At 50.3% G+C, this 17,585-nt stretch overlaps 1 protein-coding gene across 1 annotated transcript in view; it reads left to right on the forward strand.

Moving 5' to 3' along the window:
- Nucleotides 1–17,585, forward strand: part of LOC107116209 (retroviral integration site protein Fli-1 homolog) — a 50,620-nt gene that overhangs the window by 26,498 nt on the left and 6,537 nt on the right. Inside the window, exons 2-6 of the mRNA XM_015418093.1 lie at nucleotides 7,033–7,238; nucleotides 12,054–12,208; nucleotides 13,863–14,066; nucleotides 15,870–15,959; nucleotides 17,051–17,116. Of these exons, the coding sequence (XP_015273579.1) occupies nucleotides 7,033–7,238; nucleotides 12,054–12,208; nucleotides 13,863–14,066; nucleotides 15,870–15,959; nucleotides 17,051–17,116 (721 nt within the window). The remainder of the gene's footprint in view (nucleotides 1–7,032; nucleotides 7,239–12,053; nucleotides 12,209–13,862; nucleotides 14,067–15,869; nucleotides 15,960–17,050; nucleotides 17,117–17,585) is intronic.

Genomic DNA, 17,585 nt, shown 5'->3' on the forward strand with positions numbered 1-17,585 from the left:
TACCCCGCCCTTTACTACCCAAAGGTGTCTCAGAGCGGCTTACAAACTCCTTTCCCTTCCCCTCCCCACAACAGACACCCTGTGAGGTGGGTGTGGCTGAGAGAGCTCTGACACAAACTGCTCTTTTTCAAGGACAGCTGTGCCAGAGCTTGTGACTGACCCAAGGTCACATCAGCAGGTGCAAGTGGAGGAGTGGGGAATCAAACCCAGTTCTCCCAGATTAGAGTCCGCACACTTAACCACTACACCAAACTGGCACTACACCAAACTGGGAGGGACCTCAGCAGCGCATGACGCCACAGACTCCACCCTCCAAAGCAGCCATTTTCTCCAGGAGAATTGATCTCTGTTGTCTGGGAATCAGTTGTAATTCCGGGAGACCTCCAGGATCCACCAGGAGGTTGGCAAGCCTGCCGTAAACCCATAGGGCTCTGCCTCCCGGCTCCACCAAGGGAGCAGATATTTATTTCAAGAATAACAACTGTAGCTACTGAATACGGCCCTGATTCTTTGTTAGCGCCAGAGACTGAGAGGCAAATGGCGTTCGTGACAGGGCTTGGCCGCCCGGGCTTTGATTCCAAGGAGCCTCCTCCCTGCGCTTCCTGAGCCGGGGCTGCGTCACTGCCCTGGAATTCCATTGTCAAGCCAGGCAGGGAGGTGGGAAAACCTGACTGTGTGGCCGAGGGAAACCTCAGCCGGTCGATCCCCTCCCTGCCGTGCTTTCCGAACTGTTTCCGAGCCCTGTTTTTAAGGAACTTTTCCAAAGCCCCTGGCCGGGTCTACCTATGTAGCTAAGGTTGCCAGCTTCCAGGTGGGGCCTGGAGATCTCCCAGAATTATTTTATTTATTTATTTATATCCCGCCCTCTCAAAGGCTCAGGGCGGCTCACATGACACCTGGTCTCCAAACAATAGAAAGTAGTTCACACCAGTGTTCCCTCTAAGCTGAGTTAGTGTGAGCTAGCTCACATATTTTTAACCTCCGGCTCACACCTTTTTGTCTTTGCTCAGGAAGGATGGCTCCAGAGCAAAGTAATTTATGCAGTAGCCAAGTTCCTCGCTCACAACTTTAATGGCAGTAGCTTACAAAGTAGAATTTTTGCTCAGAAGGCTTCACAGCTTAGAGGGAACATTGGCTTCAGCATGGTAGAACAACCTCATTTGCAGCAGTCAAGCAGCGTGAGAGTGTCCGCCCAGTGCTGCACCACTGGCTCTCCAATCTGCCCATATAAAAGAAGAAAAGAGTGGATTTATACCCCGCCCTTCACTTGGAGTCTCAGAGCGGCTAACAAACTCCTTTCCCTTCCCCTCCCCACAACAGACACCGTGTGAGGTAGGTGGGGCTGGGAGAGCTCTGACTCAAACTGCTCTTTCTGGGACAGCTCTGACAGAACTATGGCTTGCCCAAGGTCATCCAGCAGCTGCGAGTGGAGGAGTGGGGAATCAAACCTGGTTCTCCCAGATTAGAATTCGTGCACTTAACCACTACACCAAACTGGCTCTTTCCTTCACACACACCCTCCTAGTCCATGAGGCCTTGCAGTGAGGATACACCAATTGAGGGCTTACCAGCTGCTGTCCTTTGTACAGGTTATGTCTCCGGTACCTGGCATTACATTTTATGGCACACATGGCCTGGCCCGACAAAGTGACATTTATGTCAGATCTGGCCCTCGTAACAAATGAGTTTGACATCTCTAACGTAGAGAAAATGGCTGTTTTGGATCGTGGACTCTATGGAGTTATATACCAACGAGGTCCTATCCCTCTCCAGATCCCACCCTCCACAGGCTCCACCCCCTAAATCTCCGGGTATGTCCCCAACTCAGAGTAACCGAGTGAGGTGACAGAGGCCAGCTTCTAGAGTGGACTGTACCACTTCAGGCTGAACGGAAGAGAGGCTGTCTTTTAAAATGTTCCAGGGTAAACGCAACAACAGCACACAACAGAAGTCTAGCACAGCAGACAAAGGGCTACCCAAGAACCCTTCTTTTTGCAGGGTGATCTTTTTTATGAAGTGGAGGAGCATTCGAATGTGGTTCGCACCCCCCATACACCCCACCACCTTGCAGTTTCAGATGGTCCAGTGCAATCTACCGCCCCCTTCTGCAGCTTGCGTAGAAGCGATTAGAAATGGATATGCAGAAATGTATTTGGGTTAACTCATTCCCGGGTTCATTTTTCCATTTTGTCTCTGCTTCCTCCCCACATACCCCATCTCTGCACGCTTTCCATTCCTAAGAACATAAGCCATGTTGGATCAGGCCAATGACCCATCCGGTCCAGCACTCTGTGTCACGCAGTGGCCAGGTGCCATCAGGAGGTCCACCAGCGGGGCCAGAACTCCAGATGCCCTCCCACTGTGGCCCTCCCCCGCACCAAAAATACAGAGCATCCCTGTCCCAGACATAGTGTTTCCTATGTACCTGGTAGCTGCCACTGATGGACCTGTTTATCCAATCCCCTCTTGGTAGGCTGATGAGCTGAGAGCCTATATTAGGGTTCCCAACAGCTTTAATACACATGGAAATGGGCAGTTGAAGTCTTTCAAGACCCGGGTGCCGCAAGACGGAGTGAGCTCCCGTCTCTAGTTCCAGCTCCTGCCGACCTAGCCGTTCGAAAGCAAGAAATTGCAAGTAGATAAATAGGTACCACTTCGGCGGGAAGGTAACAGCGTTCCGTACGCCTTGGTGTTTAGTCATGCCGGCCTCATGACCACGGAAACATCTTCGGACAGCGCTGGCTCTTCGGCTTTGAAACGGAGATGAGCACCGCAACCCTAGAGTCGGATTCGACTGGCTTTCGAGCAAGGGAGACCTTTACCTTTACCTTTAAGTCTCCCTTTGGAGACGGGGCGTTTTTCTCCAGGCCTGTTGACAATATGAGTGCATTTCTCCAAAAAAACGCCGTAATCCGACTTTAGTCTCAGCAAGAATGGCAGGCTATAAAACAAATAAGTCGTATGATCTATATGTGCAGATACCAAATGTAAAAAATAAAATGCAGACTGATTCAGTGTTAACTGAGGCAAGAATCTTGCCTTTTACATTAGGGAGGGGAAATACGTTTGCTTATTTAAAACCCTGTTTTTCACCAATGCAGCTTTTATAGAGTGACCAGCTCTGGGTTGGGAAATGCCTGGAGATTCTGGGGGGTGGAGCCTGGAGAGGACAAGTTTTGTGGAGGGGAGGGACCACAGCATGGTGCCATGCCATGGAGTCTGCCCTCCAAAGCAGCCATTTCCTCTAGCGGGAGTGATCTGGAGATCAGTCGTCAAAGCGGGAGATCTCCAGGCCCCACCTGGAGGCTGGCAGCCCTAAGCTTACACCCCCATTCTCTCCTCCTCCATTCCATCCTCACAACAGCCCTGAGAGGTAGGCTAGGCTGAGAATCAGCGAGTGGCCCAAGATCACCCAGCGAGTGTCCACCCGGGAATCGAACCTGGCTCTCCCAGCTCTTGGCCTGGCACTACGCCTGGTTCAAACATGGAGTTGCTTTTAGGTGTGCTTCAGCAGGTTCCCATTCAGCAAGCAAGAGTCATGGCCCAAAGTGCACATGTGAACCTCAAACAGGAGCGATGACTGTGCAAAGCTGGGCAGGAAGCGAACTATCCCCTCCCCAAGGCAAAACTATTTTTGCGCGCCTAATCTAAGTCACACAGTCCCTGCTGCTCTGACCCTTTCTTCTTGCAAAAGGCCTCTGTGCAAACATCTGGGCCTGTACTATTTCTCTGTTGGGTGGGGAGGACTGGAGCGGCCACCCTTACCCTGAGCTCTGATGGTTTCTTCCAATTCATTTTCAATTGTCTGTCCCGCTAGCTGGCCTACCTGAAACTCTTTTGATGGTTTAGAACATTTTTTTAAAAAAGATATGCAAACTCAAGAAAGCTTTTCATCTCCCCGATAGGGAGAGCTTCCTTCGCTGCACATCTGCGTACTGGGCTCAAGACACAGGAGCAAAGCCAGATTAGAAAAAGAAGAAGTTGCCGACCCTTCGTGTGGGTGTGGAGCTTAAAGTGCCAAAGGCTTGGTGCCTGTACATACAATCCGATTAAATACACACTCATGGTGAAACAGATACCTCAAGATGCTCCCTCTAAGCTGTGGAGTCTTGTGAGCAAAAATTCTACTTTGTGAGCTACTGGTGTTAAAGTTGTGAGCGAGCGATTTGGCTGCTGCATAAATTAGTTTGCTCTGGAGCCCTCCTTCCTGAGCAAAGACAAAAATGTGTGAGCCGGAGGCTAAAAAACTGCGAGCTAGCTCACACTAACTCATCTTAGAGGGAACACTGCTCAAGACGTGATCTACCGATGCATGAAACAAGACCGTTAAAAGCACAGTTTAAAAAGCCAAAGGAGTCATCTTTTTTAAAAACAACATTAAAACTTAACGTCACTTATGAAACCACATTTCCCCTCCAGAAACTCAAGAAAAAGATTTCTGTAGACGTTGCTTTCTCTTTCAGGCCTTCTTTCTGTTTGTCTCGTGGAGAATTAGAGAGTGTGGAGTATAGTAGCCAGAGCAGGGGGTCTCCAGCATGGTGCCCCCCAAGTGTTTTTGGAAAATGGGGGGGGGCAAGGTAGGGTTCCTGTCCTGCCGATTGGCTTAAAATCCCTTCATTTTGGTGGCAGGCTGGTTCCCTCTAAGCTGTGGAGTCTTGTGAACAAAAATTCTACTTTGTGAGCTCCTGGCATTAAAGTTGTGAGCGAGTGATTTGGCTGCTGCATAAATTAGTTTGCTCTAGAGCCCTCCTTCCTGAGCTAAGACAAAAATGTGTGGGCTGGAGGCTAAAAAACTGTGAGCTAGCTCACACTAACTCAGCTTAGAGGGAACACTGGTGGCAGCCGCCTGAGTGTCGGTTTCATTCTCCCTCTTTCCTCATTCCCACTATGTATATATTGTTTTAATTACGCCTTTTGTCTCCTGCTCTTGGGGGTTGTGCGTGTCTCGTTTAGCTCCGGGTTGGGAAATACCTGGAGATTTGAGGGCGGAGCCTGAGGAGGGCGGGGTTTGGGGGAGGGGAGGGGCTTCAAGAGGGTATAGTGCCATAGACTCCACCTTGCAAAGCAGCCATTTTCTCCAGGGGAACTGATTTTCTTTTGCCGGGAGATCAGATGTAATCCCAGGAGATCCCCAGTCACCACCTGCAGGTTGGCAACCCTAGACTCTCGTCGGCTCCATCTCCCATGATGGCCTTTTTGTGGCTGTGTCCACCACCCTATGTCAGAATTTCAAATATGTCCACAGGCTCATAAAGATTGGTGACCCCTGGGCTGGATCACTCGATTCAGATCTGAAATGCCTGGGTTCAAATCCTTACGCTGCCACAAGACATGTTGGGTGCCCTTGAGTCAACCACTCTCTCTCTCTCTCTCTCTCTCTCACCCTAACCTACATCACAAGTTTGTTGTGAGTATAAAATAGGAAACAAAGAATTGTGTATAGTGGTTTTAGCTTTTTGGTAGAAGGGTGGGATAAAAAGATGCTGGATTAGAGAAACTTTGGCAATTTGGACTCCTGTACTTTGAATAATTGGCAGCAACCTGCTGAAACATCCTTGCATGTTTCATACTCCAGGCCGCACCTGGAGTATTATGGGCAGTTCTGGAGGGCTCACTTCAAAAAGGATGTGGACAGAATGGAGCAGGTGTAGAAGAGAGCAACGAGGATGATCGGGGGCCTGGAGACCAAGCCCTATGAGGAAAGGCTGAGGGACTTGGGAAGGTTTGGTCTGGAGAAGAGGAGGCTGAAGGGGGAGAGGATTGCGCTCGTATTTGAACGGCTGTCACTCAGAGGAGGGCAGGGAGCTGTTCCTGTTGGCAGCAGAGGATAGGACTCCCAATAATGGGTTTAAATTAAGGGCGAGAAGGTACCGGCTGGAGTTTAGGAAAAACCAGGGGTTTTTTTGTAGAAAAAGCCCAGCAGGAACTCATTATCATAATAGGCCACACCCAACAGCAGAAACCCATTAGCATATTAGGCCACACCCTTGATAGCACATCATATTAACATATTAGGCCACACCCCCATGTTGCCGGAAGTGTGGTCATCCAGCCACACCCACCTTTTGCTTCTTATTCTGTTTACCTTGTTGTCAAAACCCAGGGCTTTTTTTGTAGCAGGAACCCTTTGCATGTTAGGCCAGACACCCCAGTGTAGCCAATCCTAATGAGTTTCTGCTGTTGGGTGTGGTACCTCAGTAGAGGAAGATGCCTTGTATGGAACCAGAATGTTGGTCCATCTTGCTCTGACCAGCAGGGGCCCTCCAGGATCTCAGAGAAAGGTCTTTCCAAGTACCTAAGGGACCCTTTGGGATGTGGAATAGTATCTGGACCTCTGCTACTACTGAGCCATGGCCCAGGATAATCTTGTCCCCATGAAGCTGCCTTATACTGGATCAGACCATTGGTCTTTCAGCGTATTGTCTACTCTGACCGGCAGCGGCTCTCCAGGGTCTCAGGCAGAGGTCTTCCACATCACCTCCTACCTAATCCTTATCGTTGAAAATGCCGGGGATCGAACCTGGGACTTCCTGCCATGTCAAGCAAAGGCTCTACCACTGAGCCACCACCTTCTCAAAGAGCTTGAGTCCCTCCGTCTTCCTGCTTTGATCCTGACTGCCTCCTCCCACAGTTCTTTTAATGCCTCTCAAGTGGTTAAGACGCTGAACTGCAGGCTGTGGAAGGTCAGTAGTTCAGCGGTTCAAGACCCGGGTGCCGCAAGACAGGGTGAGCTCCTGTCTCTAGTTCCAGCTCCTGCCAACCTAACAGTTCGAAAGCAAGAAATTGCAAGTAGATAAATAGGTACCACTTCGGTGGGAAGGTAACAGCGTTCCTTGCGCCTTGGTGTTTAGTCATGCTGGCCACATGACCACGGAAACGTCTTCGGACAGCGCTGGCTCTTCGGCTTTGAAACGGAGATGAGCACCGCAACCCTAGAGTCGGATTCGACTGGCTTTCGAGCAAGGGAACCTTTACCTTTACCTTTAAGCCCCTCCAAGCTAACGTCTTGTCTTGCTGCCCTCCCTCCTGCAGGAGGCGCTGTCCGTGGTGAGCGAGGACCAGTCGATATTCGACCCATCCTTCGGCCCCCCGCAACTCTTGAAGACAGAGCTGCCCTCGGTGGACGACTACGGTGGCAAAGAAAGCCTCGGCTTGGAGGATCCCCAGTGGCCAACCCAGAACAACCACAGAGGCCACGTGGTGAAGCAGGAAAATGAGCAGGTCAACTGCTCCAGCAGGTCAGCAAGGATGGCTTTGGATCCGATCTGGGGAAACTCTCGCTCGGCAAGGGTTGCCAGTCTCTCTCTGGCAGGGCTTCTGTGCCCATATGGCTATTAAGTATTCATCAGGAGAGCCAGTTTGGTGTAGTGGTTAAGAGCGGTGGACTCTGATCTGGGAGAACTGGGTTTGATTTCCCACTCCTCCACATGCAGCTGCTGGTGTGACCTTGGGCCAGTCATGAGTTCTTTCGGAGCTGTTCTCTCAAGGGCAGCCCTCGAAAGAGCTCTCTCAGCCCCACGGGGTGTCTGTTGTGGGGAGGGGAAGGGAAAGGAGATTGTAAGCCGCTCTGAGACTCCTTTGGGTAGTGAAGGGCGGGGTATAAATCCAATCTCTTCTCTTCTTCTTCTCCCACCACATCATACATTTGCAGTTGCACGTGAACATATATGAAGCTGCTTTATACAGAATCAGACCTTTGACCCCATTAAAGTCAGTATTGTGTACTCAGACTGGCAGCACCTTTCCAGGGTCTTAGGCAGCGGTCTTCCACATCACCTAATGCCTGGTCCTTAGATTCAGGTGAGGAGCCGTGTTGGTCTGAAGCAGTCGAACAAAGTTTGAGTCCAGTGGCACCTTTAAGACCCGCAAATTTCTATTCAAGGTGTGGGCTACTACTATAGTAGTAGACAATACTGACCTGACCTGGATAGCCCAAGGTAGTCTGATCTTGTCAGAGCTCAGAAGCTAAGCAGGGTCAGCCCTAGTTAACATTTTTATGGGATCCCTAAGAAGTCCAGGCTTGCTATACAGGGGCAGCCCAAAGAAAAGGATGCTGTTAGTTACCACCATGCTTGAGAGGAGATGGATGGAGGGTAACAACAGGGTCTCCGTTGATTACTCTCAGCTTTATTTACTTATATTTATTATTTCGATTTATATCCTGCCCTCCCCGCAAGCGGGCTCAGGGTGGGTCACAACAATAAACTCCATTACAGTGTAAAATGACTCAAAAATAAATATCAAATATTAAATTAATACAATCAAACCAGTTAAAAACAGTTAAAGTGGGCAGTGCAGCAAATTTCAGTTTCAGTTCCTGCAGCCGGGAATGAATGGGCTGAAATCGAGCCATAAAGGTCTCACTGGTAGTAATTCCACAATGAAGGATACATTTACACATCAATTTTGATAGATTTGTTTGTTTCACCATGTTTCCCCCCCAAAAAAATTAAATCCAAACAAATGGTGACCATATAAACTTGACTTGTTATTCCAGTCTGGCCCTTGCATCTGTTAAAACATCTTCATGAAGTTGGATGCTAATTTGCTGCTCACCCTCTAGCTATATGTATGGACTGGTAACTTTCGTTTCACTGTATCTGAAGAAGTCTGCGTGCACACGGAAGCTCATGCCTTCAATAAAACTTTGCTGTTCTTAAAGGTGCCACCGGACTCAAACTTTGTTTTACCTCGTCCTCAATGGGAGATGCCAGGGATTGAATCTGGGACCTTCTGCCAATGCTCCCTCTAAGCTGTGGAGTCTTGTGAGCACAAATTGTACTTTGTGAGCTACTGTCATTAAAGTTGTGAGCGAGAGATTGGGTTGCTGCGTAAATTAGTTTGCTCTGGAGCCGTCCTTCCTGAGCAAAGACAAAAATGCGTGAGCCGGAGGCTAAAAAAACTGTGAGCTAGCTCACACTAACTCAGCTTAGAGGGAACACTGCACTTCTGCATGTCTAGCAGAGGTGCTCCCACTGAGACATGCCTCCTCCCTCACAGCAAAAGCTTTGGCAGCTGAATTTCTGCTGCACTTAAAAGGCGCAGGGGCCATGCCAGAAAAGAAGTTGGCAGCCCTGTGTTTGCAGCCCAGGGCCCACTCTCTGGTCTTCCAGTTGCTTGCCAGTGGGTGGAAGAGGAAGTATTGTTGGTTCCCCCTAGTGGTGAAAGGGAATGATGACAGATTTGGGAATATAGATTACTGCAGTAGAAAATATATGTATAACTGGCTCTGCCATAAAGTGGAAATTGTGTTTTTGGAAAATGGAATGATAGCTTGCAGTCTTTATTTCTGTAAACTCACAGTGCCAACTGCTCTCCCCTCTATGGTTGTCAGCTGTTTTTACTTCCCTTGCTCCTCTCCTTTAAACAGTTCCCTTCATCATTTTAGTGTCAGACCAGGAAAAAGCTTGACCTGCTAGATTTCTCCATGGCAGACTGCAATTCCAAGTGGCAGAAGCAACAGCCGGTCAAAAAGGCAGTGCTTTCTCTTGATCACTCCAGTTTTTCTTTTCTTTTGAAAACAATCTGAAATTTCGATTTCTGCTTAAGAGCAGAAGGCTACTGAAGCATAAAGTTCACTTTTATTTATTTTGTTTAAGACATTTATATGCCACCTTCCCACTCAAATAGGGTCCCCAAGGCAGTGAACATGAAATTTCTTAATGTAGAATTTCAGATGCCTTAGGACAAAATCCAGGTCGAAGTAAGACAGCGAATGGAGTTCATGAGCAAATTAGCTTTTCACGTCCCCTGATCAGTTTGCAAGCATAGAACTGGTTTTATAACCCTACTGGGCTCATTGGTCCAAAGAAAATTATGCTGTGTCCACTCAGACTGGAGAGCTGCTGTATAATTTCCTTTGGACCAATGAGCCCAATCTCCCTTATAAATAAAAGCCGAATGGTGGTGGCACTTCTCTAGAACATTCCACACGCTCCAAAATCAGTTCGCTCTCTGATCTGTCATTCAGAGGGTCTCTCTATCCACTGGCTGCTTTGCCTGAGTCCTGCCTCCAACATTCTAAACATTTTGCTGTTCCTCTCCCCCCCCATAGCCAGTCAGAACACAGAGGTTATTTGCATATCCAGCCTCATTGGCCTTTGCCTTGGAACACAGAGGTCGTTTGCATATGCGACTTGATTGGCTTTTGCCTCTAACATTCTAAACAGTTTGCTCTTCTGAGGTAAAAAGTGTCCAATCTCCAGGTGAGGGCTGGAGATCACTCAGAATTACAACTGCTTTCCAGACGGCAGAGATCAGTTCCCCTGGAGAAAATGGTGGGCTCTGTATCCTTATATGCTGCTGAGGTGGCCCCCGTATGACAGCCAATGTGACGTAGAAGTCAGGGCTTCAGAGCACGGGAGAGGCTGCAGGTGTGTGGGGGGTGGAAAGCTGAAGAGTGAGGGGGAAATAAAGGTAGGTTGCTGATTGGCTGGGAAGGAGACAGGGTTGCCCACTCCAGGTGGGAAATTCCTGGAGATGTGAGGGATGGAGCGGGTGAGGTTTCAGGAGGCGTGGGACCTTGGACAGGTACAAAGCCATAGACTCCACCCTCCAAGCCAACGATTCCCTTCTGAGGAACCATCGTTGCCAATCTCCAAGTGAGGATTGGCGATCCCTCAAAATTACAACTGTTCTTTAGGTAGCAGAGATCAGTTCCTCTGGAGAAAATGGTGGACTCAGTGTCATTATACCCTGCTGAGGCCGCCACAGCAAATTGACACTGAGTGTCCAAGGCCGGGGCACCTGCCCAGATCCTCTTTCTAGAGGCCGTTGTATTTATTTCCACAATGGGCCTTTTTCCTAGTAGGGTTATAAAACCAGTTCTATGCTTGCAAACTGATCAGGGGAGGTGAAAAGCTAATTTGTTCTACAGCTTGGTCCTTTCAACTGGAGATGCTGGGGGTTGAACCTGGGACCTTCTGCATGCCAAGCAGATGCTCTACCACTGAGCCACAGCCCCTCCCCTGGCTTTTCCAGGTCTCCAGGCAGGACCTTTCTGTCCTTGTACCCTATGATCCTTATAGCTAGAGACTGCCAAGATCTTCTTACTACTTAAGCGTAGGACTCCTTAGTGCAGAGATGTGACCGATCCTATCCTGGCCCTTTCTGCAATAACCCTTGGGGATGGCATCAGTTTTGCCTTCTCACCCTTCCCCGAATCCTCGTAACAGGTAGCAAGACGGATGTTCTGCTCTCATGTTTTGCGGCTGTTCGGAAACCCACAGGAAATAACTCACTTCCCTTTGACCAAAGAGCTTGGGATTAGCATCTTGGCGTCAACAGAGGGCGGAGGCCTGAAGGAGTCCGTAGGGGTCAAGGCTGCATCGGATTTTACAGGGAAACTTTCAGGAAAGGATGGCAGGGCTGTGTGTGTGTGGGGGGGAGTCGACCAGGAAGTTCTCTTCCAGGTCTCAGAGCTTTCACAAGAGCACATGGCGCAAATCGGCAACGGAGGGAAGGATTTTTTCCGTGAGCCAGAAGGCTGGCACGGTCTCCTCACTGAAATTTGAAAACTGCCTCATACTGTGTCTGACCATTGGACCATTGAAGTCAGTACTGTCTACTCAGACGGGCAGCAGCTCTCCAGGGTCTCAGGCAGAGGTCTTTCACATCACCTAACTGCCTGGTCCTTTCAACTGGAGATGTTGGGGAATTGAACCTGGGACCTTCTCCAAGCCAAGCAGAGGCTCTACCACTGAGCCACATCCCCTTCCCTGGCTTTTCTAGGTTTCCAGGCAGGACTCTTCTGGCATTGTACCCTACGATCATTATAGCTAGAGATGGTTATCTTCTCAATGCAAAGGGCACGTTCCGTTCAAGTTTTGATGTGCGTCGTTTTTTATTTTGTGCTTTTGATGCTTTTAATGTTTTTAATGTGCTGGTCCCTGACGGTTAAAAGTTCTGTGATTTTTATGTTTTATGTGCTCAGCCGCCTTGAGTGGGACTTAGAAGCAGCGGCATATGAATGTCTTAAATAAATAAACGGAGCACGGTTTTTGGGGATGAGCCTGAGGGCCCGATCCACTGAGCTCCCTTCTCCTTCCCCCCAGGCAGTCGCCGGTTGACTGTAGCGTAACCCGGAGGAACAAGGCTGGAGGCACTGTGGACCCCTCCCAGCTGTCGTACCCAGGGGGCTACAATAACCCACGCAACAGCCCCCCAACCAACCCCCCCAGTGAGGAGAAAAGGGTCATCGTCCCAGCAGGTCAGTATAAACAGCACCCACCCCTCCCTTCATCCCTTGCTGATATTTCCTTACAAAGCACAGCCCTCCATATGGTGGCTGGTTTACCAAGCAGCTTTTATACTTTTTTCGGGGTGTCCCCTCCAACCCCTGAATCCACCCCCAAGCCTACTCCTAGGTCCTCCCTGATTTGCACGGGAGATTGTCCCGAGCCTCTTCTGAGTGCTGAAAGTCAGCACTGGAACAACGGAGATCGTAGGAGAGAGTGTCTTCAAACATGCGCAGAGTGCTTTTCTGACTCTTCTGCATAAGCGCAGCCACACACACACACTCACCCAACTGGGAATGGAGGAAAGTCTCTTAGGGTTTGCGTTGCCAACCTCCGGGTGGTTACAAATTATGAGAGATCACGGGAGAAGTCGGACAACCAATACAAACTATACAAACAACCGTGATATAATTACTAAGATATTATTCTATGCAATTTTTAATGTGTTTACTATAAAGATTTTTAACGTTGATGGATTTTCACAGTACGTATAATTCCTCAATGACGAACAAAGTGCTTAGGTCAAATAACCATTCCTATAGTCACTCTGAACTTCTAATTGTCAAGTTCTTCATCCATTCAAAGTTCTTTGTGGCAATCCCTCCTCTCGGCAATCCTTTGACTATACGGACAGATCAGGGCTCTTTTTGTAGAAAAAGCCCAGCAGGAACTCATTAGCATAATAGGCCACACCCAACAGCAGGAACTCATTAGCACATTGGGCCACACCCCTGACAGCACAGCTCATTGGCATATTAGGCCGCACCCCCACGTTACCAGAAGTGTGCTCATCCAGCCACACCCACCTTTTGCTTCTTATTCTGTTTACCTTGTTTGTTGCAGGAACTCCTTTGCATGTTAGGCCACACACCCCTAACGTAGCCAATCCTAATGGGTTTCTGCTGTTGGGTGTGGCCTATTATGCTAATGAGTTCCTGCTGGGCGTGGCCAACTTGGGAGCCAGCCGGAACTCCGTTCCTGTGCGTTCCTGCACAAAAATAGCCCTGCCCACAGTTATTTGACCTAAGCACTTTGTTCATCATTGAGGAATCATGTGTACCATGAAAATCTATTAATGTTAAAGATCTTTATAGTAAATAGGTTAAAACATTTCATAGAATACTGTCTTAGCAATTATATCGCGGTTGTTTGTATAGTTTGCATTGGCTGTTCAACCTCCAGGGGGTGTCTGGGGATCTCCCGGGATTTCAACGAATCTCCCGGCAACAGAGATGGAGAAAATGGCCGCTTTGAAGGTGGACTCTATGGCATTAGACACTGCTGAAGTCCCTTTCCTCCCCAAATACCACTCCCCAAAGGCTCTACCCCTCCCCCAAATCTCCAGACATTTCCCAACCTGGAGCTGGCAACCCTAAAACTACAGAGACCCCTGGGGGGGGGGCGGAATGACAGATTCTACAGCATCCCATCCTTGTTCAGCTCCTGCCCCAAACTGCTCCCCCAAATCCCCAGGGATTTCCAAGCCTGGAGTTGGCAACCCTACCTAGGTTGGAGGATGTGGCTGCCAGGTGGGGTAGAGCCCCGGCACCTCCCGTATCTGCAAATGTGCATGCTCAGAGGCCACCGCGGCCGCCCTGCTTCCCCGTCCTTACCTCTCGCCTACAGATCCCGGCGTCTGGACACACGATCACGTCCGCCAGTGGCTGGACTGGGCGGTGAAGGAGTACAGCCTGCTGGACGTGGACCACGGCCTCTTCCAGCACGTGGACGGCAAGGAGCTGTGCAAGCTGGGGAAAGAGGGCTTCCTGCGACTCACCACGCCGTACAACGCGGAGATCTTGCTGTCCCACCTCTCGTACCTGCGCCAGAGTAAGCCCTTGCAGCCGTCCCTAATCGATTCGTCAGCCGGCAAGTACTTGGAAGGGAGACCTCCGAGGAATGCCAGGGCTGGGACACGAAGGCAGGCAATCGAGCCACCTCTTGAAAAAATGTCCTAGCCCCACTAGGGGTTGCCAGAAGTTACCGTGACTTCCAGGCTCACAAGCACACACACACACACACAAAATGCTCACCCAAAAATTAATTCTTAAGCAAACATTTACAAATATGGCAGGAAGCAAACCCCATCTTGGGAGAGTGAGCACGGCATCATGGTTAAAGGGCCGGACTAGAAGAACTGTGCATGCACAGAAAAGCTTAGACCAGGGGTCATTTCCTGCAGGAGCGCACAGGAGCAAAGCTCCGGCAGTAAAGAGCCCAGGGGGTGGGCACATGCAACAAGCCCCACCTCCTGCTCCCAGCAGCCCTCAGTCAGAGCTAGAAGCAGCCAGGTAAGTTGCAGAGCCGCCCCCCCGGCCCCCCGGCCCAAAACTGTCCAGTGGCGCCTTTAAGACCAAGTTCTATTCAGGTAGAAGCTCTCCCTCCTCTGCAAGGACAGATCTGCATGTCCCCCCCCCAATAGCTAGCAATCCAAAACAGTCCAGTGGAGCCTGAGCAGTGGGTGTTGCCTTCTGACGCACTTCCAGTGATGTCAGGGGGCATGGCATATGCAAATGAGTTATGCTAATGAGTTATGCTAATGAGCTCCTGCACCTCTTTTTCTACGAAATGACCCCTGGCTTAGACCCAAAATTAAAATATGATGGTCTTAAAAGTGCCACTAGGCTCAAACTTTGTTCTGCTGCTTCAGACCAAGAGACTAGGATCTGGAAGATGCATTTGCATTTATTTATTTATATCCCATTCATCTCCCCAGTTGGGACTCAAAGCAGCTCAGAATATTGTCCTCCCCTCTTCCATTTTCCCACAACCACCACCCTGTGAGGTAGGCCAGGCCGAAGGTTTGTGATGGGCCCAGGGTCACCCAGCAAGCTTCCATGGCAGAGGCGGGGATTCGAACCCGCGTCGCCCAGAGTTTTAATTTGCCACTCTATCCACTACACCACACTGGCTCTCAAGCCTGGAAGACCCCTGTTTGAATCCCCCCCCACTCTGCTATGGAAGCTTGCCAGATGACCTTGGGCCAGTCACTCTTAGCCTAACCTCCTTTGCAGGGTTTGTTGTGCAGATAAAATGAAGAAGGGGAGAACGCGGGAAGGCATTTTGGGTCCCCCACTGAGGAAAAAGCTGGGGTACAAATGGAGTAAATATATGACGCCCCTGCCAACACAGAAGGGAATGCCTCTTCTAAGACAACACGTGATAGGGTTACTAGGCCCCGAGCTGGGCGGGGATTCCCCCGCTTTGGCAGGCCCCTTTCTGCCACCAGCCGGCTGGCTGGCAGGGGAAACCCCACCCACAAATGCCCCCAAACATGATGTAATGATGTCACCTGGAAGTGATGTCATCATGCCCCTGATGTCGGGAGTGACGCTCTAGTTTTGGGCAAAACTCTATGGTAAAATTGGTCTCAAACCATAGAGTTTTGCCCAAAAACTAGAGTGTCACTCCCACACACACATTGACAACGTGATGATTTCACTTCCAGAAGATCCCGGGACGGACCCTGGAGCCCCCCGCTGGCAGCCAGGTATGACTTGAGAACCCTAACACGTGAGCATCTGAGTATTGTCTCAAAGCCATGGGAGCACACAGTCATCTTGGAAACGAAAGCCAGTTACTCTTTGGGCCCCTCTCCTCTAACAGCCTCTTCTTCTCTCCTCCCCTGTCCAGGCAGCCCCACATTCACCTACCCGTCTGCACCCGTAATCACTCAGCAGCCACCCCCACCTCCACCCCTACCGAGGGCCCAAGTTAAAACCGGTAAGCTGAGCAGATGGTTGCCCCTAACAAAGGAGAAGCTGCTGGTGGTGGGGTGGGGGACCTGGAACTGGGTTTCCTGGAAGGTCTGTGGCCCGACACAGGGCCAGTTCATGAGGCTAGCGAGCAAGCCCCAGGGACTCAGGGGAAACCTGGCCACAGACTTGATCCTGCAATCTTTCCTCTGGGGGAACCGTTTAGGAAAGGCTGCAGTAATGGCTGTCACCCCGCATGGGAGAATCACATGGTACATCTTTGGTTGCAATCAGACAGGGTGCAAGAGAGCGAAAGTTTGGATGCCCTCCGGGGTCAAATTCCCTGCATACGGAAAGCTAACGTAACAGGGAAACGTGGCTATAGGCTAGAAGCTTCCCCCCTGATGTGCTACCTTTCTCTCAGCTGGGCATTTATAAATAGGGTGGCGAAGCTCTCAAAGGAGAGATCCGTCACTTGCTGTCTCAAGCGATCCAGTCCATTCACCCGAATACTGGAGCTGCCTTAGTAGAGATCTGCAGGCAGATCTGGCCACTGTGCTTTGGTTGTACACCGTTTAAATGGTGGTAAAGAACTCTGCATGGAACGGCTTTTGAGAGGTGTCCGGACACTCCTGCTGGTGGAGAACAGGGTCTAGATGTCCACGGGATTCTGCAGTTTTTGCTGATTCTCCCATTAAGCTATTAGCCTGGGTTCCCCTGTCACTCAGGAGCAGAATTCCAGGGTGTGTTTTGGGTGTCTCTGGGAGGAAAGAATTGGCAAAAACCGTGGCCACTGCCACTACACCCATGGAAATATAGCAGGATCCGAGCCAATGTCTGAGACTCCTCTTTCTGATAATCGAGTTGATCCAACAATCCCATCCTTGACCTCCCATCTTTCAGCCCACAAATATTCTTGAGGAGCACAGTCATTTCTGGCTAGTGCATCATGTACTCTTAGCCACAGTAAATGCTCATGAAAATCACAGATTTTTTCCTCCCCACACCGTTGATCCCTGGTGGGAAAGTTGCCGCGTCCACAAATGCACCTCACTGAATCTGAAATGGTACCCCTCCTCCCTCGTTTAATTCAAGCCCCCTTTCTATCTCTCCGGACAGAGTCTACCTACGAGGAAATCCGACGGAGCAGCTGGAGTGGCGGCCCAATCAGCACCACTCCCAAAGGTGAGAACATGAGATGAGCCCTGCTGGATCAGGCCGGTGGTCCATCTGGTCCAGCATCCTTTCTCACACAGTGGCCAACCAGTTCCTCTGGAGGGCCAAGAACAGGACATAGAAGTCAAGGCCCTCCCCCTGATATTGTCTCCTGGTACTAGGATTCAGAGGTTGACTGCCCCTGAATGTGGAGGTTCCCTTTAGTCACCATGGTACTGGACTTTCCTCTAGGCTTGCCAAGTCCCCCCCCGGGGGGCGGGGAAACCCCTGCCCCAGAGGCCCGTTCCCCGCCGCTGCCGGATCGGGCCCCAGGGGGAACTCCACCTCGACGTGCATGTCACCCGGAAGTGATGCGACCACGCCGGGTACGCTGGGGGTGGGGCCATGGTCATCCGAGGGAAAACTCTATGGAGGAAGGGGTGTGTGTGAGAATTGCCCCGTCTAGTCTAGGAGCTCGGCCAGAGCGCTGGATTGAGCC

The sequence above is a fragment of the Gekko japonicus genome, unplaced genomic scaffold (genome assembly GCF_001447785.1).
Source record: "Gekko japonicus isolate JY-2015 unplaced genomic scaffold, Gekko_japonicus_V1.1 scaffold1411, whole genome shotgun sequence".
In the NCBI taxonomy this organism is placed as follows: Eukaryota; Metazoa; Chordata; class Lepidosauria; order Squamata; family Gekkonidae; genus Gekko; species Gekko japonicus.